This window comes from Desmodus rotundus, chromosome 9 (genome assembly GCF_022682495.2).
Source record: "Desmodus rotundus isolate HL8 chromosome 9, HLdesRot8A.1, whole genome shotgun sequence".
In the NCBI taxonomy this organism is placed as follows: domain Eukaryota; kingdom Metazoa; phylum Chordata; class Mammalia; order Chiroptera; family Phyllostomidae; genus Desmodus; species Desmodus rotundus.
In genome coordinates, this window is record NC_071395.1 from 32,707,035 (window position 1) to 32,730,830 (window position 23,796).

Consider the following 23,796-nt stretch of genomic DNA (forward strand, 5'->3'; position numbering starts at 1 on the left):
GATCGGACTCGCCATCAAGAAAGCTCTCAGCAGAGTCAACGTCCTCAGGGGTCTGGGCGAACGTGGTGTGGAATCTGCAGCGAGAAATCGTGGAGCTCTGGGAAGCCAGCAGCTTTGAAGGTCCTGCCGCGGTGCCTGGCGGGCTTCGACCCGCTGTTCCTAATACAAACCGTCGGCGCGAGAAGCACACCAGGGCAGCGTTCCGGCCGGAGGGACTCGTTGCTGGACGCTGGGCTCCCGTGGCCATCTCTGGTTGTATATGCAACCTCTCCCTCTCCCCTTCGGAGCCGATCCTTTGCTCAGCCGCTGCTGGGTGAGCCGGGGTGGAACTGGCAAGGCTGCACCTTAGACCGGGCTGGAGTCTCCTGCGTCCGATACTCTTACCGAGGCCCTGGGTGGCACCTTAGACCGGGCTGGGGTCTCCTGTGTCCGATGCCCTTACCGATGCCCTGGGTGGGAGCAAATGACCAGGTCTGGCTTTTCATCTTTATAAATCAAGCGGTGGGAGGGAAGCCAGAGATGTGGCTTGCCGATATATCTAACTGGTACGTTCTTTAGTGACAACGAAGTAGGCAGAATCGTAGCAGCTCATCCTCTGAGATTAGGTTGTGATTTATAGTGTTTGAAGTTACAAGACTGACTTATTCCTCCTATTGGATCTGAACTGAGGAGCGGTCCAGCTCCTTGGGAATATTGACTGAAAGGAAGAGATGAAGGTAGTGGATGTTTTCCTTGCTTGCATTTCCCTGGTGTTTCAGTACTTTTCCACTTTCCTAGAAGACTGGAAGTTTTTCCTTCACTATGAAAAAAAAATCAATCTTGACGATTTGCTTCGAAATTATGGCTATACTAGACTTTTTCCTAAAATTACCCAAACCTTTTAACAGTTGTATATGTAAACACAGCAGTCCCACTGAACTCCGTACTTGTCCCTTATGCTCTCTGTTTTTCTCCAATTTTTCTCACTGTTTTCTTTCCCAGACTGTTCTCTCTATCTCTTAGAACAGTATATCCCTGATATCTTTTTGCAAAAAGTTTTATAAACTTATTTTTCCTCATCTCTACTCCTCTATTTTATCTACAGTTTGTCTTCCTACTTTATTTTTTACATTTTATTGTTTATGCTATTACACTTGTCCCACTTTTTACTCCTCCTACCCACTCTACCCAGCCGGGGACCCCACCTTCCATCATCAGTCCTTTCACCTTATCCATGTCCCTGGGTCCTTCTATAGGTTCTTTGACTAATCCCTTCATCTTCTTTAAATCAGTCCCCACCTCCCCTTTCCCCTCTTAAAGCTGTCAGTCTGTTCCATGATTCTACGCCTCTGGTTATAGTTTGCTCATTAATTTATTTTGTTCATTAGATTCCCATACTCCTCTATTTTTGATACATGTTTTTTGTATCTAGGGTTATGACCTATGTCACAAACTTAGTTATCAACCAAAATTGTTACAGTCAGTGTAGTTGCGTCATTCTAAACAAAAATCACTCTAAGTTCAAAGGCGTTACACTGGGAGGTATCATTTAATGACCTCCGACAGCAATGAGATGTATCTAAACTAAAAATCTATTGAGTTCAGTTGGGCAGACCTGACTTGCAGAGAGGTCTCTGGAGGAAGCGAGGAAGCAATATTGAGACCATCTTAATGGTTGAATCTAAATTACAAGCTGCGTAATAGCTCCTTTTAATTTCCTTTGATAAGGGTTGTGAAGTATAAATGTTAATCATAAAGTTGTAACTTATTTTACATAAGTCATAGATTATGAATTCTTTTAATATCTTAATTTTTTAAATTTTATAATAGACTCAGTAAAGCCAGACATGGAAATGTAGAGCAGTAACTAATTTTTTCTATAATATTCACATTTTGTATCCCTTTATTTTTTTTCTGTCCTATTTTATCACTTATCTCCTTCACCTACAGATCCAAGCTGTACTTGTATCTTACTCTTCTTCAAAATATTTATTCTGCTGGTACTGAAGAGGATGTGTTCCAGGGACACACTTTGTTGTCAGAAATTCCATTACCAGAGGTAGAAATAATGAGACATTGCTATATGTTCCAGAGCTTCAGAGAAAGGGAAGATGGAAAGATACCATAAAGTGTTAAATAAAACACAATTACATGTATTGGAAAGATGGAATATACATCTGGAAGTATTAAAAAGCTTATGGGAAGGAATACAGTTTATATTGAAGTTATAGAATGTCTTAAGCGAAAAGGTGCCCCTAGAAGAATTGTGTTAAGATTGATGAGTCTGAAACTTAAAACAAGCTCAGACCTACTATATTGGCCAATGACAATGTTTAAAAATGTATATTTTTTGTAGTTACAGCCAGATGAGCTCCCACCACGTCTTCCCTTGGAAAGTAAAGGCTGGTCCTGGGAGGTTATCTGTCTTACTGCTTCCATTGTCCTGCTATCTACCACCACCCCTGCCCCACCCCTGTCGTCCTAAGGACGCTGAATAACATTGGCCTTTGCAGCCAGTATTTTGCATAATGTGATTTCAGGATTACTTCTCTTTTTTTTTTTTTTGTAATTATCTCCCATTTGACAGTACCTAAAATTCCCTCTGCCTAAAAATGTAAATGTTTAGTTGAAGTAACTTTTTTATGTGAAAAATTGTGACTAAAATGCATGCATAAGTGTACAAAAATATATTCATTAACCTGTTCTTTACCATATGATCAAGGAAAGGAGACTTGGATCAGGAAGAGACTTGTTTCTAAAATGGGGAAAGGGTTCAGAATTGGGTGGCTAGGGGCTTAAACTAGAAAGCTTACTGAATTTAGTGTTTTGCGTACTGTTAGGCTCATTACGTCTAGTTAGGTACAGATAGAAGGTGTGTAAGGAGATGACTTCTCTCCTGGGCACCTGCTGGAAGGGCGACTGGGGGGACAGATCATATTAACTCTACTTCACCAGACTTATGAATTGTTCTGTTTTGTTTTTAATGTCATGACCTCACTTTAAAGGAGCTTCATGCCCAGAGAATTCACTACTCAAGGTATTGTTACATATTATTTTCCTTCTATAAGGTGTCCATGGACAGTTACAAATAGATATTTTTAAAGGGTGCTATTGAGCTTCACCTTACCAGCTGACTAGACTTATAGTTTAGATAGCTACATGTCTTTTATCTCTTTCTAGCAAAAATTTTAACTATTTTTTTTTAAATCTATTTATTTTATGAACCTCCTAGGTCATAACCTTTTTTGGGAATTTAACAAAAAGCCCTACTACAAGCAAAAAGTACTACTATAAGCAACAAGAATTTAAAAATATAATTCCCTGGTATTATTTTCTTTGGAATTTAAAAAAAACGAACCATTTTATTTAAAATGTCAAACAATTTTCATGTGTTTTGGTGCACACACATATATAAACTCATTACTCTCTTACACATACTCTTTGGAGTAGAGTTTCTGTCTCTTGGCCCTATAAACGTTAGCTTTCTAGCTATCGCCAGTAAATTTCCCAAAGTGACTGTACTAATTTACCCTTTCACAGCAATCTGGCTTTCAGATCCTCTACAACCTCACATTGTTATCTCCTTTGCACTTTCCTAGTAATTAATGAGATTGAGCATCTCTTCACATGTTTACTCCGCTGTAAAGTTCCTGTTCAGGTCTCTTTCCCGGTTTTTTGTTTTGAGTTGTCTTTCTTTTTCTCACTGCTTTGTGGGAATTTCTTTACATAGCCTAGATATGAATATTTTTGTTGGTTATGTATTCGGCAGCATCCTCTTCCATCAGTGGTTTATCTTTCCACTCTCTTAAAGGTGTCTTTTGATGAACAGAAGTTACTAATTGTAATGTGTTTCATTTTACCAGTCATAAGATAAGAAATCATTCTGTACCTGAAGCTCATAAAGATTATTCTCTTACATGATCTCTAGAAAACCTGGTTGTCTCATATTTTACATTTAGATCTTCAACAAACCTGAAATTAATTTTGTGAAGAACGTGAGGTACCCTTTACATCAGAGGTTCAAGATTTATTTATTCCATCTGGATATTCAACTGACAAAGGACCATTTTTGGAAAAAGACCATCCTTTCTCCAGGGCTACTCAGCATCAAGTCCGTCATAAATCTACTGTCAATGGACAATGGACGCATGGTCTGTTTCTGGACTCTGTTCAGTTCCATTGTTCTAGTTGTACATCTTTGCACTGCTTCCGAGTTTAACTTTTTACTGAGTCTTGATACCCAGTGGGCAAGTCCTCCAATTTTGATCTTGATAGTTTTCCTTTATCTTTTGTATTTCTATATAAATTTTAGACTCAATTTATCAATTTCCACCTAAGAAAAACTGCAGGGACTTTTTGGAGGGAGAGTGGGGCAAGGGGATGCACTGAATCTATGAATCAATGGATTGAGTCTTCCAACCGCTGATCAGCGTGCATAGCTCTTCTGTTTAGGGCTACTTTAATATATCTCAATAGAGTTTTATGGCTTTTTTGACGTCTTACACATCTTTTCTAGATCTATTCACATGTGTATGATTATTTATTGAGACTATAGTAAATTATTTATACGTATATAATTTTTAAACATTTTGTAATTATTTGGAGAATACAGGAAATACAATGGGTTTTTTGTATATTGACCTTCTATCCATCAACCATAGAAATTCACTTATTTCTGTAGAATTTTTTATATACAGTTATGTTATCTATGATTAATGACTTTTATTCTTCCTTTTTAGTCTTTATCCCTTTTATTTCTTTTTCTTGAACTTTTGTACTATGTACCCCCTCTAGTCCAGTGTTGAATAGAAATAATGAGACTAAGTAAGCTTGCCTCATTCCCATTCTCAGGAAGAAAGTGTTTAATATCCGACTATTAAGTATGATGTTTGCAAGAGATTTTCGTAGATATCCTTTATCAAGTGCAGGGCGTTCCCTTCCACTGCCAATGTCCTAAGAGTTACATAATGAATGAGGGTTGAATTTTATCAAATGCCTCTTCTGCATGTATTGAAATGATTATAAGATTTTTTGGTCCTTTATTTGTTAATGTATTGCATTATACTGATTTTTTGTCTTGTTTTAGACTTAGATAACAATTTGATACTATTTTGTTAATTTTTTTCAAATTGTTTTAGCTTTGACGATCAGGAGCTAGCTATTTCTTTTGGTTCCTATGTCCTTTTCCACATACCCTCCTCATCAATGCTGGATTGGTTTGTTTGTTTTGTGTGTTCTTCCTTACTTTCTGGACCTACATAATGATTCATCTTGCATATTTCCTGCCCTAGGCCTAGAATCGGCCGTTTCTCCAGGAACCCCCGGTTCCTTTTATTGGAGAACAGCATTACAACCAAGATCTGGATTCCATGTGTGCTCTTTGCTACTGGGGTGTTGATGCCTTTAGTCACTTTCAGCTGGCAGAGAGAGGAAATATGTGTGTATATACTACGCTATCCGTATCCACACATCTATAAATATTTCAGTATGAAACTATCTGTATCTATATTAAGCTAAACATGAGTTCATACTGATGCCTCTCACGATCCACTAGTCAGGGCTCATTCTAGCCTGCTCCCTTGCCTCATCTGTAAACTCTCACTCCAGCAGTGAAACACCTGCCTCTCATTGGTCAGCCACACGTCTGCTTAATTGTTCAGTTCCCGTATATATGTATAAAAGTATAAGAAGTAACTCATTTATACATAGAAAACAACTTTATAAACTAAACCTAGGAAAGCAGACAGGTGGCTGTCCACCCGAGCAAATTATGTATCAGAGCGAAGAGGGAAAGTAAAAATCTAGGATTTAGCAGCTCTCTATGGGGACTTCCCAGTGTTCATTCTATTTCTGCACCCCCTGGCCTCACTCCTCACAGAACTGTAAGGAGCTCCTTGTTTCTGAACCTATCTTGCTGCTGTTGGTTTTCTCCTAAACACACAGGACTGGCCTGTCTCTGTTCTGCTAGGTTGGTTATCACTCATTCATCTTCCAAACTTTTGTTGATACCTCTTCTGTCACGTGGAATCCCACTAGTTCTGTGTGTTCTGGTTAGTATATATGGTTTTTAATCTTTTTTTTTTTTAAGCAAAGCATCTTATTGGTAACTGTGTGAGGTCAGAGCCCTAGGAATAATGACTATATCTATGCTACATTTCTGTCTTCATTTTTTACTGATTTTTTTATGTAGCCTTTATAAGCCTCCAAAATAGTCATTGATGGAGATTAGTATGAGTTGATGTGTCTTCCCAAATGGTACTTTATTGTTCAAAATAAACTATCTGGGAGAGTATCATATATGAGACACATTATAAGAGCATGAACATAAGGCAAACTTTTTATAAGGAAAAATACTGGAAAAAGCACACCTTATATTCAGGAATATAAGGTAGATTCTAGGCAGCACTAGACCAGTAGAGAAGATAAGTTAGGGAAGAAATTGCTAAGATAAGATAAATATGGTAAGTGCCCATAGGAGATATGACAAGATAGAATAGAGAAGCTTCAGAATTATACAGGCTTAACCAGTGTTTTGTGGATTTTTATGTTTAGGTGAAATAGTAGCTGAACGTAATGTTAAATGATGGCAACAGGTGACTTAAAGAGAAGCTTACGGAACCTAGAACAAGTGCTTCGTTTGCTGAGTTATCCTCAAGAGGTGGATTGTGTGGGGTAAGCTATCATATGAAACTTAATTTGTAGTCTTATGATTTGATATAATATTTGGCATGGGGGGCATATCTAAATAAAGACATTGATTTTACAAAAAGTCCAACTCCAGAGATTTAAAATACCTTTAAGGAGTAGCAGCATAATATACGTCAGTTGTAACTTTTAAGCTCGTAGAAATAGAATGAATTCATTGGTTATATAACTCGCCACCCTCTCACATTCAGTTGGATAGTATTTCTTTAGATTTGGAAGATTCTACCTAATAGATTCCTTACGGCAATTTATACCTTGTCTGAAAATTATTAAAGATTATTAAGTTAACTCATATAACAGACCCCACTTTGAATGTTTCACTTTAGTTTCCATTTTCCAAATATTACTTACTTGCTTTTATGGAATGTAGCAACATACATTTCTTCTATTTTCATGCCGGTATAATATGGCATTTCTGCCATCCGCTATCCCCTAATACTTTTCTCTTCTTACCTGGGATTATGCATCGATTAAATATTCCCCCTCTAGGAAGTAAGTTGACACCTAGTACTTAGTTTTGTTCACTGGAGTATCCCCACATCTAGAATAGAATGATGCCTGGCACATATTAGAAGCTACTTAGACATTTATTCAATAAGCGTCAAGGGACAAGTCCAGATTAGGTACATGTTCAAGTAATAGAGTGAGTCTTGGTTAAACCAACTAAGTAGAACCCTGGAGTAATGAGCTTTACACGTAAAAATGGATGTTCTGATGGCATACTAGGGAGAGTTAACACCCAGAGATGACTGCAGATGAAAGGATAGTGAGGAGAGCAAGGAGAAAGTTGAGTTCTAGTGGCTGATACTGTAGACATTGTATAGGAGAAGCAGAAGTATTCCATAGTATGCTTCCACAGCATGTGACAATCATAGGTTGGTTCCTCAAAGCTGGAAAATCTCTACTGCGTAGTCTTCCCAGGACTTAACCAGTATGAGTAGCCAAGTTTTTTTCTTACCACATTAACCATCAACATTTTAAAGGACATTTTGTTTAGGAATAATTCTAGAAGATACCAATTATTTTCCCTTCTTCTGAGTACACTGTTTAAACATTTGATTTTCTTATTGACCCGAGTATCATTAAGAGCAATAATTTTTATTTTTTAATATTTTAGAAAATTGATTTTTTTTTTACTTTTTTTAATCTTTATTGTATTTTTTCCATTACCATTTAGTCCCCTTATACTCTGCTCTGCCCAGCAACCACCCACTGTTATCCACTGTTGTCCATGTTCAGGAGTCCTTATTCCTTTTTGCTCAATCCCTCCAACCCCCCACCAGCTGTCATCTGCTCTCCATCTATGAGTCTGTCCCCATTTTCCTTGTTCGTTCAGTCCATTAGATTCCACATATGAGTGAAATTATATGGTATTTGTTTTTCTCTGACTGGCTTATTTCACATAGCGTAATGTTCTCCAGGTCCAACCATACTGTCACAAAGGTAAAATTTCCTTCTTTTTTAACGGCTGAATAATATTCCGTTGTGTAAATGTCCCATAGTTGTTTTATCCACTCATCCACTGATGGATACTTGGGCTGCTTCCATATCTTGGCTGTTGTAAATAATGCTGCAATGAACCTAGGAGTGCTTATGTTCTATTGAATTAGTGTTTTGGGTTCCTTTGGATATAATCCCAGAACTGGGATCACTGCGTCAAAAGGCAGATCCAATTTTAATTTTTGGAGGTATCTCCATACTGCTTACCACAGTGGTTGCATCAATCTGCATTCCCACCAACAATGCAAAAGGGTTCCCCTTTCTCCACATTCTCTCCAGCGCTTGTTGTTTGTTGATTTATTGATGATAGCCATCAATAAATCAGGTGTGAGATGGTATCTCATTGTTGTTTTAATTTGCATTTCTCTGATGATTAGTTACATTGAGCATCTTTTCATATGTGTATGGGCCATTTGTATGTCCTTCTTGGAGAAGTGTCTATTCAGGTCCGTTGCCCATTTTTTAATTTGGTTGGGTTTTATTTTGGTGTTGAGTTTTGTAAATACATTATAAATTTTGGACATTAACCCCTTATCAGATGTATCAGGGAATATGTTCTCCCATTCTGTGGGTTGTCTTTTTATTTTGTTGATGATTTCCTTTGCTGTGCAAAAACTTTTTAGTTTAATGTAGTCGCATTTGTTTATTTTTTCTTTTGTTTCCCTTGCTTGGGTAGATATATCTGATAAAAAAAGAAATTGTTCCTGGCAATGTCTGAGACTTTGCTGCCTATGTTTTCTTCTAGGATTTTTATGGTTTTGGGTCTAACATTTAAGCCTTTGATCCATTTTGAATTTATTCTTATGTGTGGTATAAGAAAGTGGTCTAGTTTTATTTTTCTGCACATTACCTATCCACTTTTTCCATCACCATTTATTGAATAAATTATCTCTAGCCCATTGTATGTGTTTGCTTCCTCTGTCAAATATTAATTGACTATAAAGGTATGAGTCTATTTCTGGGCTCTCTATTCTGTTTCATTGATCTATGTGTCTGTTTTTATGCCGATACCATGCTGTTTTGATCACTATGGCCTTATTGTATAGTTTGATATTAGGTAGCATGATTCCTCTGACTTTTTTCTTTCTTCTCAGGATCACTGTTGCTACGCAGGACATTTTTTGGTTCCATATAATTTTTGAAATATTAGTTCTAGTTCTGTGAAATGTGTCATTGGAATCTTGATAAGAATTGTGTTGAATCAATAGATTGCTTTGGTTAGTATGGACATTTTAATGATGTTAATTCTTCCAATGCATGAGCAGGGTATGTGCTTCCACTTATTTGTGTCTTCTTCAATTTCTTTCTTCAGTGTCTTATAATTTTCCAAGTATAGGTCTTTTACATCCTTGGTTAGGTTTATTCCTAGGTATTTTATTCTCTTTGAAGCAGTTGTGAACTGGATTGTTTTCTTAATTTCTCTTTCTGTTATTTGGTTATTGGCATGCAACTGATTTCTGGATATTTCATATCTTGCTATTTTGCTGAATTCATTTATCAGTTCTAGTAATTTCTTGGTAGAATCTTTGGGGTCCTCTATGTACAGTATCATGTCATCTGCAACTAAACACAGTTTTATTACTTTCCTTTCCAATTTGGATGCCTTTTATTTCTTCTTCTTGTATGATTGCTGTGGCTAGGACTTCCAGTATTATGTTGAATAAGAGAAGTGAGAGCAGACATCCCTGTCTTGCTCCTGATCTCTATGGTTACACTTGTAGTTTTTGCCGCTTGAGTATGATGCTATCAGTGGGTTTGTCATATATGGCTTGTATTATGTGTAGGTATGTTCCCTCTATTCCCAATTTGCTGAGAGTTTTTATCACAAATGGGTGCTGGATTTTATCAAATGATTTTTCTACATTTATTGAGAGCTGGTTCTTTGAAATAATAAACAAAATTGACAAACCTTTAACCAGACTCATCAAGAAAAAAAGAGAAAGGACCCAAATAAATACAATCAGAAATGAAAGAGAGGAAATAACAACTGACACCAAGGAAATACAAAGGATTGTAAGAAAATATTGTGAACAACTCTATGCCAACAAACTGCACAGCCTGGACGAAATGGATAAATTCCTACAAATATACAATCTTCCAAAGCTAAATCAGGAAGAGTCAGAGAATCTGAATAGACAGATTAAACCTAGTGAAATTGAAGAAGTAATCAAAAACCTCCAAACAAACAAACTCCTGAATCAGTTTGGCTTCGTAGGTGAATTTTTATCAAATACTCTGAGAACGCACACCTCTCTACTTCTCAAACTGTTTTATAAAATTCAGGAGGAGGGAAGGCTCCCAAACTCATTTTATGAGGCCAGCATTATCCTAATTCCAAAACCAGATTAAGACACTGCAAAGAAACAAAATATAGGCCAATATCCCTGATGAACATACATTCTAAAATCCTCAACAAAATGTTAGCAAACGGAATACAGCAATGCATCAAAAAGATCATGCACCATGACCGTGTGGGATTTATTACGGGAGTGCAAGGTTGGTACAGTATCCACAAATCAATAATTGTGATTCACCACATAAACAAAATAGAGGATAAAAACCACATGGTCGTGTCAAGAACAATAATTTTCAGACTGTTCCACAACATAGTGATAACTGCAGGGTCTGTTGAGATAGGTAACTCTGTTTGCTGCTGCTGCTTCCGATTGCTGCCTCACCCAGGCCCATACACACGTATTTTGATTCTTTCTATTTTTCTCCATTTTTAAATTTCTTCTTCGCTTTTGTTTTAGTGTGCCAGTTTATAATACCTGTTTTTCTTACTGGTTTTTTTTTTGAAAGAGGCTATTCAGAGTCTATTGTAAATTTGTTTCACAGGCCACAAGGAGATAAAAGGACTATGTACAGTCTTTCGGGAAAGACTGGGAGGGAGCTGAGGAGGGCCAGAATGAGTCTGTAGGGCCTTGGTGGGTGCGTTCCCGGGGAGGGGCCCTGAAAGGGAAACCAGACAATCCGTGAGAAGTAAGACTTGCAGAATAACGGCAAGACTGCAGAACAGCGGCATAACAAACAAACAGGCCTGTGGTAACCCGGCCCCACGGAACCAGGCTGTGCCTCTGTGGAGCTACTTTCCTAACTCTGTGACCAAGGGTCAAAGAAAGCCTCACATTCCCTAGGGAGGGAGCCGCATTCCTGGAGGGGGTATGTCTATTGGAGTTCTTCCTCCAGGGGGATCCCCATTGGGGGACCCATGGGAGGCCTCATACCAGCAGGTGGGCCAGTCATGCCTGGAGGGGGTGCCTCTCGGCCTTTAGGTGGGGGAGGACCCCCAACGGCCTGGTGGGCACTGGGTTGGGGCCCCTGCAATACTGGCTGTGGCGGCAACTGCAGCAGCTGCAGGGGTGCCTCTTGTGGGGTCATCACCTGTCGGGAGGGCCCACTAACCCCACAAACTGGCCCAGCAAGCCCTGCAGGGGCCTGGGGCATGGGGACACCAGCTGGGATTCCTCTGCCAGCAGCTCTGCGGATCCCTGGGCCCCCAGCCAGTCCAGCAAGTGGCCCTCGGGTGAAGCCAATATCTTTGGAGGGAGGTCCGTTTATAGTCATTGAGACCAGGTTCTCCCCTAGAAGCAGCACCAGACCAAAGACTCTTCTCTTTCTGCTTGTTTTGAGTTCTTTGGCTTGATCATCCTGAATTCGTCACAATCACATAGGATCGATTCATATGTTTGTCGAAAGCCTTGAAGGTGCCAGTGAAGATACAGCCGTCTTGGGGGATGCACTTCATCCTGTAGTCATGTGCTGCAGCATCTCGCTGTTCTGCCCGCAGTCACGCTGGCGGGTTTGACCCTCGATACCCGCCGGACACGGGAGCCCACCCGCCCTCCAGCAGCCCACTTCCCAGCGCCGCTCTGTTTTTCTTACTGTTGCTGATCAGAGTCCCTGCTACAAGTGAGGTGACCCAGATTCTTGAGGTGGTTTTGTGTGAGATGTTACATGCAGACCTGGCTATCTTCTAATCATGATGCGACCAAGTGGGGCAGATTTTGCTGTTCAGAAGGTTTTTTTCCTTTTTAAAACTGTCTTACAGACAAGATTGCCAGAGCAGTCTTCTCATTAGGTAGAATATTATTGTATCCATTAACATAAAATAGAAACAATTTATATTTGTCCTGAAAAACAAATTGCAACGCTATCATCATATACTTGTTCTCTGCCTTTTTAAAAAAAAAACGGAGTGGGAATAGGAAAATTTGTTTACATCTTGAATTTTGTGGGAAAAAAATGTTTTATGTGTGCATTGTTACTTCAGTTGAACAAATATAACTGGCTAATTGAACCAATCTCTCTGGTTCTTTGTTGTGGGAGAATCTGAAGGTACTTCACATGGAGAAAATGAGATTCATATGTGTAGACAATTACAAACAGTACAAGACAGATCATGAGGCATCAGACACTGAATAGCCTGAGAGTCATTCTGGGAGAGGGAAATAATGGATCAGAACAGTGAGGATGGCTTCATGGAAAGCTTGAGATCTGAGAAGTGACGTGTGAAGAATGAATAATAGGCAGAAAAAAGTGGGATACCTTTCCAGACTGGAGGAATTAGCATAATCCAAAATAAAGTATGGATTTCTAAGGAGCCTGATACAGTTGGAAGCTAGTTACAGTATCCTAACCGTGTTGCCCTCTATACCTTAGAATTCATAATATTTTCCCTTTGTAGTTTGCGGTGAAAAGCGCATGAGGTAAAGTAACAACTGTTTGCAAGAGTGTAAAGTACACTTGAGCACTGTAAGATGGCACATTTGTTTTATTAGGAGAAAATGTACCAGATTTTCTGTTGGTACTAAAGAGCTATAGTAAGCGTTTGAGCACTTGAATAATAGAATTCGTAGCAATTTGGCTGACTGGTTTAGCGCAGGGGGTAGGCTCTAAAGGGTCTGGTGCATCACTTAATCATTATGGCATAGTGTTAAGTTATAAATTATTGACAATAATTCTTGTATTTCCCAGATTATCCAACCTTGTGGAATTATGCTCACTAAAAATATTCTCCCCCCAACAGCTTGATAAAGGGAGAGACGGCAGCCTGTTTGCCCATCATCAGCTATTCCCTGACCTCATATTCATCTTATGTAGCAGAACTTCTCATGGAATCCAACGTAGAGCTCACAGCGAAGAATGACTTGCGCTTTATAGATACTGTCTATAAGGTATTTTTGAGTTCATGGAACAATAACTGTTTTAGAAGCTATTGATTTTTTAAGACTAATGTTTTACTATACCTTCTTAAATATACATGCAGCATGTGTAGTTGACAGCATTTTCATACGCACTTACCTCATCTAAATGCAGTGCCCATTGCCATGAGGATGCAACTGTGTTGTGTTTCATGCTCTGTTAATTACCACAGCTGGTGAACATTGATCACGGGTTATCATTTGCCCTTTTTTATATCAAATTTTAGTAAAGCTTGGTATGCCGGCAGAAGTTAGAAAGAAATGTGGTTATACTGAGTAGTGGTTGTAGTTCGTAGAATTGTAAGTTAATTTACTTGTTTGTGAGAATGAACTACAGCTTTTACTGAGATTTTGTATTTCTTGTGATCTGGGACCATGTCTTACATCTACCCAGTATTTCCACTTGTACTATGTACACTGCACTTAACTCATATTTGATTTTTTTAAACCCTACTTATTATCATTAATTTTTACTCAAGTACTCTGGTTTCCTTAAACTTTTTAAAAAATGGTAAAACTCATTATCAACTCAAATCTTCTCTTCTCTAAGCAGTAAGGTGCATTTGATGCAATGGGAGGTTTTACGTGTTGGGCCTCTGCTTACTCTTCCCTTTCTTTGCCTCTCACCCAGAAAACCTCCATGGAAGCCTAGGAGGCATTTCGAAGAAATCCTAGGGTTCAAGAGTAGGTTTGAAAAATTACAGGTCTCGTCTGTTAGTTTCATTTTACAAATGAGAAGTTGAAACTCAGAGGCCTACTGACTTGTCTAAAAAAACTCATGCAGTAGGAGAATTATAAACAAATAGAACTATGACTTTCTGCCATATCTGGTATGGTGTTTTTATTCTATAGTGAACTGAAGAGTGTTTCTAGTACCTATGAGGGTATTTGAACTTTTTGGTCATTGGCTCTGCTTTCCCATTTCTCTGGACAGCCGTCTGTTCTTTGCTACATCCCTAGCTACCTGTTTCCGCCTGGCTACCTCCTACCTGGTCATGACTGTTACCATTTCTACAAATCTCTTCAGTGCCTTTTAAATAAAAGGCCACCCTAACCAGGTGGCCATTATTATTTTGGATTTTTGAAGGAAGTTGTTCCCAGGTTTTTGTTGATCTATTCCCTCTTTGCAGCTTCTTCGTGATCAATTTAATTATAAACCAATCTTGTCGAAAAAGCAGTTTCTCCAATGTGGATTTGCAGAATGGAAAATCCAAATTATTTGTGATATTTTGAATTGTGTGATGAAAAAGCACAAGGAATTGAGTAGTATTGAGAAGGTAATTTTCTTAATAGATTTTAACTTATGCTAAGTGGCCAGTAGTTTAATGTATAAAATCAAATACTCTAGATAGCAAATTAATACCTAGTATAATTACTGCATTAATCACAGGTTTGTGTAACTGTGTGATACCTGGTATTTGCTTTAAACGCTAGTCACTTGTATTTACACATTTGAAATTGGAGCTACTAGTCCTAAACTAACAATTCAAAGAGGACATTTTTATCACTTCTTAGTTTTCAAAAAGACATATAGTTTCATAGAATCTCCTTGTTTGATAGTCATATTTCATATACAAAAACTGAAATAGCAGAATTTAAATATATATCATGCTTTCATACAAAATTTTTTACATCTTAACACTTTTTTTTAGACTCCCTCACAACAAAGAAAAAAAATCAATTTTATTAAGTCAGAACCTTCTTCAAGCAGTGAGAAGACATCCACAGAGCCCGCTGGCATTGACATCACTGGCAGGTTTCTGACGTCAGGAAAGGTGGGAAAGCGCAGAGAGTGTGTCGTAGGGTTAAGAGTTACCTACCCAGTGAACCGAATGTACAGGTTCACTTTTGATTGTCATACCATTCCAATAAAATATTGTACTACAAGGGTTTTCTAACAACGCGTACCATATGCTCTCTGGGGACTATTGCAAAAGTTGTAAGAAGAGGGTAGAAATGTCCAATCGAACTTTCTCTTTCTACTTTTAATTCCCTTTTCTGCATTTTTCCCCACATAGAAAACAATGATTTAGGAAGGTTATATTAGGTGCTCATGAACATTTGCTCCTCATTATGTATTCAGTCTTCCTAAGACATGGGAACTTAGAAAGAACATGCCATTAGTTACAGATGATAATGATTCATTTACCTGTGTTCATACTTCTCTGTCAGGAATATGAAGTGTACCCAGTGATAGTTCCCAAACCCATAATCTGGCTTTGGGTTAGTGTTTTAATTTCCTTGTTGACGGATATCTGCCCCGCCCTTACCTGCTCTGAGCACCTGTAGCCGAATGAGTCCTCTGTAAGTGCACAGTTTGACCTAGTCCTTAGCCTCAGCCCTTTCCCGTGGGCATTATTATGTGTGAATTGCTAGCAGAAAGTCTGACGTTGTGTGATTCAACAAAAATTCTTAAAAATTGTAATGAATTTTATTCACAGAGCCAGTTCTTCATTATTTATATGTGAGTTTTGTGGTAACCTTTTTATGATGAAATTATTTTTAAAATAACTTTTTATAATGGAACATTTCAGATATTTACAAAATCACTCATTCCCAGTTTCAGCATCTTATCAACTCTTTGCTAATTTTGTTTCATCTTTACTACAACCACATTTCCCTACATCTTTCCCCCAAATCTGGAACAGTTCGAAACAAATCCCAGGCATCATTGAAGAGATATTTCAATACTTTTGCTAATCTATAAAAATACTTTAAAAGATCATAACCATAATTTCATCATCACACATAAAATACTAATAGCTTAATTAATATGTGATACATATATTATATGTGGTATTTAAGCTTTTGTAAATGTAAAAGGGAAGATAAACGTTCTTTGGTAAAGTTACTCTGTGTATGCTTAAAATACTTGTGTGAGGGAAACACTGAAGCAGCTCTGACATGTTCCAAATGCAGAAGAAGGCTGTAGTGATCCGTCACCTCTATAATGAAGACGGTGTCAACATTCCTGAGGATACGTTAAGCACAGTAACAGATGTTAATGATACATTTGCTGTGTGTGAGATAAAGGATACCGAAATAAAGAATCCTGAAGAAAAGGACCCCGAAATCAAGTCTGAGCAACAAGTAAGAGTTCTGGACTTCCTTAACACATGCCAATACTTCTTACTTTGAGGTACCTGATTGCTTCAGCATCTAAACTTCGCAATATCTCTCGTCCTTTGAATTATTAATCATGACACATTGTCTTTTTTAAAGTTACTTAAGAATCGGTAAGTCTTACTGATAATAACTTGACAGATATTACTTACTGCTTAGAGTACCGGGCTAGGTGGTACGGGTAATGCTGAGATGAGTAAGACATAGTTCTTGCCTTCAGGGAATTTACAGTGTAGTGAGATACAGAGATATACTGCTTAATGCAGTGACAGTTCTCTCTCACCTCCCTATATTGACAAATGGGAAAAATTGGTACACTACTGCCTTTTCATTTTAACTTTTGGGCCTTTGGTGTCCTTTTCTCTCTTCTCTAAGAGAGGAAATAGAATAGAATAGAATAGAATAGAATCTTTTCTATTACGGTGTTGCCACAGACCCTGTTTCACTGTCTGCTCTTGCTTCTGCGAAAACTCCTTTTTCTATCTTTCTTTTGCCTGTGACCTTTACGCATCTCAGTATACAGTTGGTATTTATAAAAACTACCAGATGGCCATTAGGCTTATTTCCTATTTATAGCAAACTGAACAGTTTTAATGCGCTGTCATTTCTTGGTCATTTCCTCTGAGCTTTGTGCTAGATGTTGTTACAAGAAGCTAGTTAGTGACAGTTTTATTGTACTGCCCAGCGTTGTTCTAAAGAGCCTTATGAAAATTAATTTACTCAACCCTTACAAGAACAATATGAAGTAGGAACTGTTTTTTTTAAATTAGGAAATTGAAGCATCAAGGTCATACTCGTTAGACGAGCTGGTATAAGTGCCCGGACACTCTGCCTGCACAGGTAGCAATCTCAACTCGCTTGCTGCGTTGCCTGTTGTAACTACCGAAGTGGCACCTTGGAGATGGGAATACACTGACTTCTGAAGGGATTTCTGTTTGTGTAATATTTCTAACCTTTCTAATCACTTTAGGATAACGAAGTTAATCCTGAGATTACTGCACTGCAGAGTATGCTTGCTGAGAGCCAAGAAAAGCTTAAGAAACTGACTCAGATAGAGAGCAGATTAGACACTTTGGAAGAAAAAATGAAAGGAAAAGTGATGGTGGATGAGAAAACCTGGACTAATCTTCTCAGTCGTGTCACTCTTCTTGAAACAGAACTGCTTCTGTCCAAAAAGGTACTTTCTTTCGCTTGTTAACGTGTACAGAGTATCTCAGATCCAATGACGTTTCTATTCACTGCTGGGTGAGTGTTCCTTTGGAAATGCCAAGTCAAAGAGTGTTAAGATAACGGGGAAATGTTTGGTGGGAATGGAGTCCTGTTTAGACATAGCCTATTTTATGCTGTTGACACTTACGCCATGAAATTATTTTATGTCCTGTGGTAGCACAAATGGCTTGTGTTACAGGGTGAAGAAAAAGTGGGCAGGAGAGGAAAATTAAAATTATGACTTCCTTCTCCCACTCATTTCCTTCAACTAACTTGTAAATTTTATAGAGACAATCACCAAATTTTCCATTGTCTTATCAAATCTGGGAATTTGTTTCTTGATTTACTCAGGATTTCAATTTCTGGTTCTAGCCTACCTTTCCTTCCTAGAAAGCAAAATTAATAGATTCAAGAAGGTTGCTGTCTGATTTCACATTTTTAGGATTTCTTATACATAGAAATATTTATGTGTTGCTTGTAAGTAAAATACTGAAAAATATTTAAACACTTATCGTGTCATCTTTATATTTTTTATGCTTAGCAGTAATAACATTAAATAAGAACATTATCTTTTTCATTTCATTCTAAATTCTAAACTGTGTTATTCCAGAACGATGACTACATAGAATACAATGAAATGAATGAAGACTATTCTTCTAGTAGTGACATGGATATTCTCAAACCTGGTGAGTGCTCATAGTATTGGTGCTGGTGGTATAGTTAGGGGTTCAGGAAAATAATGTTCATAGGTATTTGGCAATTTTAATATTCCCACAACTTACATTTGAGAAACTGCAAAGCTCTTAGGAACAAAGAAAATATTGAACTTATAGACTACTGAAGCCAAGGATAGCTAAAGAAGCCACCTTACAAATAAATTGTAAGTGTATTTATTACAAATAAATTGTAAGTGGTTGAATAAATTCTAGTGTACAAAATTGCAAACTGTTAGAGATGTTTTACCCTTTAAATTACTAAATGCTATAAAATAATAAAAATGGCTCTCCAAGTTTCTAATTTAAACTTAAGTGGTAGCTTTTCCTATGTAAATACCATATGAAAAGAAAGTGCGTTCGTCAGTAACCTGTAAACAGCCCACAGTCAGTGGGACATGGCTAGTCTCCAAAGCGGTGCCATGTGGGCTTGACCCCTGAGCTCAAGTAATGGGGTTAAGAGTGGACACCTAATCCCGGGAACAGCAGTACAAAAGGTGCTGAGCCAAATCATTTTGTCTCCCTTGGAAATTTGGAATTAGAACACCAAGGATTGTAACATCAAATGATGTGGAGCCTGGGCTGGGCGCTTTATCCAAGTTCATGCTGGTGAGGAAGCAGAGGAATGGAGCAAATGGGCAGGAGAAGTAGACCAAAGACCTGGCTGTAGGAGAGTTGAAAATAAAAGAAATGTAAAAGTATTTTTAGTTGCTTTCAGTTCTTGTGTGATAACACTTTGTTCCCTAACTGAGGTTGTCTGTGTTGGCTTAAAATAAAACTGTTAAAGGACTGTCCTTTTGCGGGGTAGGGGGCTTGTTTTTACTGCCAAATGCTCCTCAAGCCTGTTGATTGATTTGACAGGAGTTCGTCTTATCCGTGATGTTCCGTAATTGATTCAGTGGTGGGCAAGATTTGCCATGAGTTAGTAGTTTACATTTTAAAATTAATTAACTTGCCTATTTATTCTAATAATTGGTGGCTGTCATGATAAAGATAATATTGCATTTTGTAATTATTGGCCAATTTTTAACATCTAGGTCTTTATATGTAAGTCATTATCTTAGGAGAATATTAAATACTCATCTATCTGTATACTAGTAACAGTTTTATATTAAAATGTTTATTTTTCTTTCATTCATACACACACACACACACACATGCAATTTTTAGAACTCCACTACGAAAAGAAAAAATAACCAAAAATGAATTTCTCCACAGAGAGAAAAAGCAAAGAAAGGGAAGCAAGTATTCCTCTGTCCTCTGGTTATAGTACAGTTTCAATAGACTCAACTCCCAGAACCTCCATTGTTAATTACTGCGGCTTGAAAGATATTTCAGAGGTAAGAAAAACCGACAACTGCTTAGAGGATTTCCTTTCTAAGGTCAGGAGAACAAGCAAGATTCAGATCTAGTTGTAGATCTCATTGGCAAGAAAAGTAGTGGAACTGTGTAAATCTTAATCTCCCATAAAAATTCTTTGTGACAAGTAAACAGTACTTGATGCAGTGGTTTAGACTGTGTTCTCTATGTTCGTAGTCTGTCTTTGATGATGGGTTACTTGGAGAAATTGCCTAAATTTGTTGATTTTTAAATTAAAGGAAACAACAATCCAGAAAATGGAAAGGATGAAAAAAATGTAAGTAACAGAAAGAGGCAGCAGAAATTCATTTCTCTACGGGGAGTTGTATTGGGTTACAGTGTATATAGAATGTGCATATGTGTTCAAACCCTGAAGGTCTCTCGATCAGGTGTGGAATTTCCTTCAGGACTCAAGTGGATAATAAATCCACCTACAGTTATGTGTGTGTGAGACGAGTCACTGTTTGGGTTTCCACCCGGGGATGGAAGACATCGCTAATGGAATTAATTGTGGATTAAAGGGTGCAGAGATATTTTTGGTTGATTGTTAATCAAGAGGATTATCCATTTTTGATCATTGATTTATCAAAATATTAAATGATATGTGTAGATGGATGGTTTGGAGACATTTTAAGCATTGTTATAGCATTGCTAGCATTTTTCAGTAAGTTATTGGTGAGGCAGTACTAAACGTGATACTTACATTTAAAGAGCAGTTGAAAGGAAATGTGAAATTCTTTTTAAGTCATTAGGTAGCCTACTACTTTAAAAACTATAATCGTTTTTGAAATTTGAGAAGTACTGAAATAACTTGTGCTCCAAGAAGTAAAGACTATTAATTGACTCTAATTGTTATTCCTCCCTTCTGGTTATGGTATATTTAATTTATTAACAGTAATTATACCTATAAATAAGATAAATATTGAAATTTATTTTAGGCTCAAAAGTATAATTTTAGCAACTTAAAACCTGTGCCATTATGATATTTATTTACTTAATGTATTACTTATTTATTATTTTTCAGGTTTGAAGAAACTGCTGAATTACTCAAAGGTTCAAATCACTAATTGTAGAATTTTTCTACATGAACTTTTCCAGGGTGTTGGCTACTATACATGTTGTATGTTTTAAGAATTCTCTGTAAGTTTTAATATACTTCAATATTTTTATTAAGAATCTTAATTCCATTTAGTAGATGAGCTTTTTCATTTAGTTTTGAATAAATACTTAAATGTTTTTGTGCTATGATTCTATGGTTTTTCTCTGTTTTACTTTTCCTAGGAAAACCCATGTGCCAGTACATTTCTTTGACAGAGTGAAGTCATTATAGCACCGCATTTTTGTGCTGACATTTGTTGGCAGTGTGCTAAGTCATATGTTTTTAAAGTACAGGCTTCAGGACCATAGTTTACATCCTGTTGGAGACCCTCCAGCTGGGACTTGCGTATTGTACCTAGGAGGCTGTGGTACATGCCATTTTGCCATCTGTACTGATGAGCATGTTGTAATGAAAAGTTAAAAATGCTCATTGAAAATTAAATAAAACAAAAATACAACGATTTAATGCTTAGTGGAAAAGCAGCAACACATTTTCAGTTAACATTGAGAAAGTGCGGGTGTGTTTCCCCTTTCGTATTGAGAAGCAGGTCGGTAAGTTCAGTGAGGAATGTAACGTGGTGAGGACGTTAGTGCTCTGTTCTGTAACACGTTTTAAGACCAGCGGCAGGGACACAGATGGTGGCCGCCCACTACTACAAGTACGCAGGGAGGGTTTGGTTTTTTTTTAAGTAATGGGAAGTAATATATTTTTTTCTGGAGAGAGAAAATATCTTAAATAAAGTTAAATCAAGAGAAAAAAGAAATTTACTTTAAATTACTCAATAAATTATTATTTTTTAACTTTATAAATAAAAATGTAGTAATCATCCTGGATACAATTCAAGAAAATTGATTCCATTATTTGTGAGGAAAAAGGAGAGTACTTTGTTATTATTGTTTATCTAATTGTATATTTTTTTATCCATCCGTTTATAGTATATGTGTGTACTTTGAAATTTGTCACATGTGAAACATTAACACTAAGATAAAATTCTAAGTAGAAATAAGAAAGCATTTTTAGCATTCTAGTACATGCTAGTAATTAGACTTTAAAATTATGAACTTTTAAAGTTCACATAAAACCTCACATTTACTAGTCTCAGTAAATAGTCTAAAACAAATCCAATCAGCTTTATATTTCCAATTACAAAAAATGTATAAAAATCAAGAACTTCAAAGAAAAACTCCTATAATTAACTGCTAAAATGTGAGTACCGGCATGGAGTCACAGCACCACCTTGTGGTACACATGCCACAGAACGTGTTTTATCTTTCATTCAAACGAGTGATTTTCCATTAAACACAGGGTCATATTTTTCTTTTTGAAATCTCAACTCAAAACTCAATTCATTTTTTTTAAAGAAACATTTTTAAAGTTTTCTTGTGCAAAGACAAAAGAAAAAGTCTCCTTTGTCTCTTCCTTCCCTCCCTCTCCTTTTTTTTTTTTACAAATTTAAAAAATTTTTAAATTATACTTGACACTATTTTCTTTTTGCTTTATATAGAGTACACACAGTTACATGATCTGAAACACTTTTAATCTCCCAATTTACATATAGTCTGCAAATTATAAATATAATTGAAAATAGAGTAAAAGATACGTTATCAAGTAGAAATTGGAATCTAAATTTTGTTATACTGTTATCTAACAACAGGAACTAATAAAATCACCTCACACTAACACCCTACATTTACACTTACAGAGAATCTTAATCTACTGTTTTGACAGCCTAATGGGGGGGGGAGCGAATTTGACTTAGTCGAAGTTATTGAAGAAATACCCAAATTATTTATTTTTCTCTTTTTAAAATTATAGAAAAAGTTAAGTTTTCTCTCAGGCAGTTTGGTAAGTAGCTTATAACCACAAATCATCCCCTTTTGATTAACTTGAAGATCTTTAGAAAGTGAGAGAGGAAAATCCTGGATAGACTATTTGAAGCTACATAATTAAACCGTTAGTTAACTAGAATTTTCACTTAACTCCATCCCCTGAACTGTCTCATAAGCTGGATGACAGGCATTTATTGTACTAACCGGACAGGCATCGGCAGCCAGTCTGTCCTACCCTCCAAGTGGATCTGGGTAGAGACCATACAGGAACACTCTAAAGAACGCGCAAGGTAAGGTATCAGTGAGAGCAGATGAAAAAGAGGCAACATTAGTTATGTGAAAAATCTCGGCAAAGCAAAGGCTTTTTTTTTTTTTTTTAATTTTTATAAGAGTTTATTTGAGCCAAACTGACGGCTCGGCTGGGGAGCAAGATCTCAAATGTTCCCGCTAAGGACCAGTAAGTGGGAAAAAGTAGTTGTATATTTCTTTGCTTGTTTTACTCTAGTATGCAATGTTTTAACATGTAATACAGTCCCTAAAAAATAAAAATTAAAGACTTTGGAACTGCGTTTTATGCCATTCATTACTCACAACTTTATATAATTGACAAGCACTTGGGGAAACATTAAAAAGCAAAAGAACCTTGTCAGTATTACAAACTACAACACTTTCTGAGTTCAAATAACATTGTAGATTTAATTTTTACTTTTTAACAGTCCCCAGGTTTGTGCTCTCTCTTTCAAGGAGATCTCTGAAGGATGTAGAGGACGTGATGAGGTGGGGTTAGTGTGAAACTTGAAAGTTAACCTACAAAATCAAAACTTTAATTGTTGCATTCCTTGAGTCCTAATGCTTCTAGTGAAAATGGCGGGTTCCTTATACCACTCAAAGAGTGAGGACAGCTGCAAAGGCAGGGCTGATAAGCGGCAGCAACACTGAGAACATGCCACTTTGTTTTGGGAGAAGTCCATGTTCATCTTACGATAATTTTTATTTATATCTAATACTTACAGGAATGGAGAGACTCTGCAGTGTGTATTTTATTTTTCTCTCTGAAGTTCACTAAGTCACTAGTA

The 23,796-nt window shown here is 37.1% G+C and overlaps 1 protein-coding gene and 1 pseudogene across 10 annotated transcripts; one reads left to right on the forward strand and one right to left on the reverse strand.

Moving 5' to 3' along the window:
• The first annotated feature begins 173 nt into the window (after window positions 1-173).
• CEP44 (centrosomal protein 44) lies at window positions 174-22,159 on the forward strand. 10 transcript variants are annotated; one of them, XM_045202451.3, is made up of 14 exons: window positions 190-313; window positions 1,930-2,038; window positions 2,985-3,016; window positions 3,939-4,130; window positions 6,532-6,651; window positions 13,214-13,361; window positions 14,519-14,665; window positions 15,041-15,163; window positions 16,308-16,478; window positions 17,482-17,688; window positions 18,331-18,406; window positions 19,652-19,773; window positions 20,032-20,069; window positions 20,817-22,159. In XM_045202451.3, the coding sequence occupies exons 5-14, from the start codon at window positions 6,560-6,562 to the stop codon at window positions 20,857-20,859; spliced, it is 1,167 nt and encodes a 388-aa protein (XP_045058386.2). In that variant the 5' UTR covers window positions 190-313; window positions 1,930-2,038; window positions 2,985-3,016; window positions 3,939-4,130; window positions 6,532-6,559; the 3' UTR covers window positions 20,860-22,159. The 10 variants fall into 10 exon arrangements, with proteins under 10 accessions (XP_045058387.2, XP_045058385.2, XP_053766879.1 ...); XM_045202453.3 differs by lacking the exon at window positions 190-313 and adding an exon at window positions 360-471; XM_045202450.3 differs by lacking the exon at window positions 1,930-2,038 and having other exon boundaries at window positions 177-313.
• Window positions 11,309-12,078, reverse strand: LOC112312637 (small nuclear ribonucleoprotein-associated protein B-like; annotated as a pseudogene).
• Window positions 22,160-23,796: the final 1,637 nt, after the last annotated feature.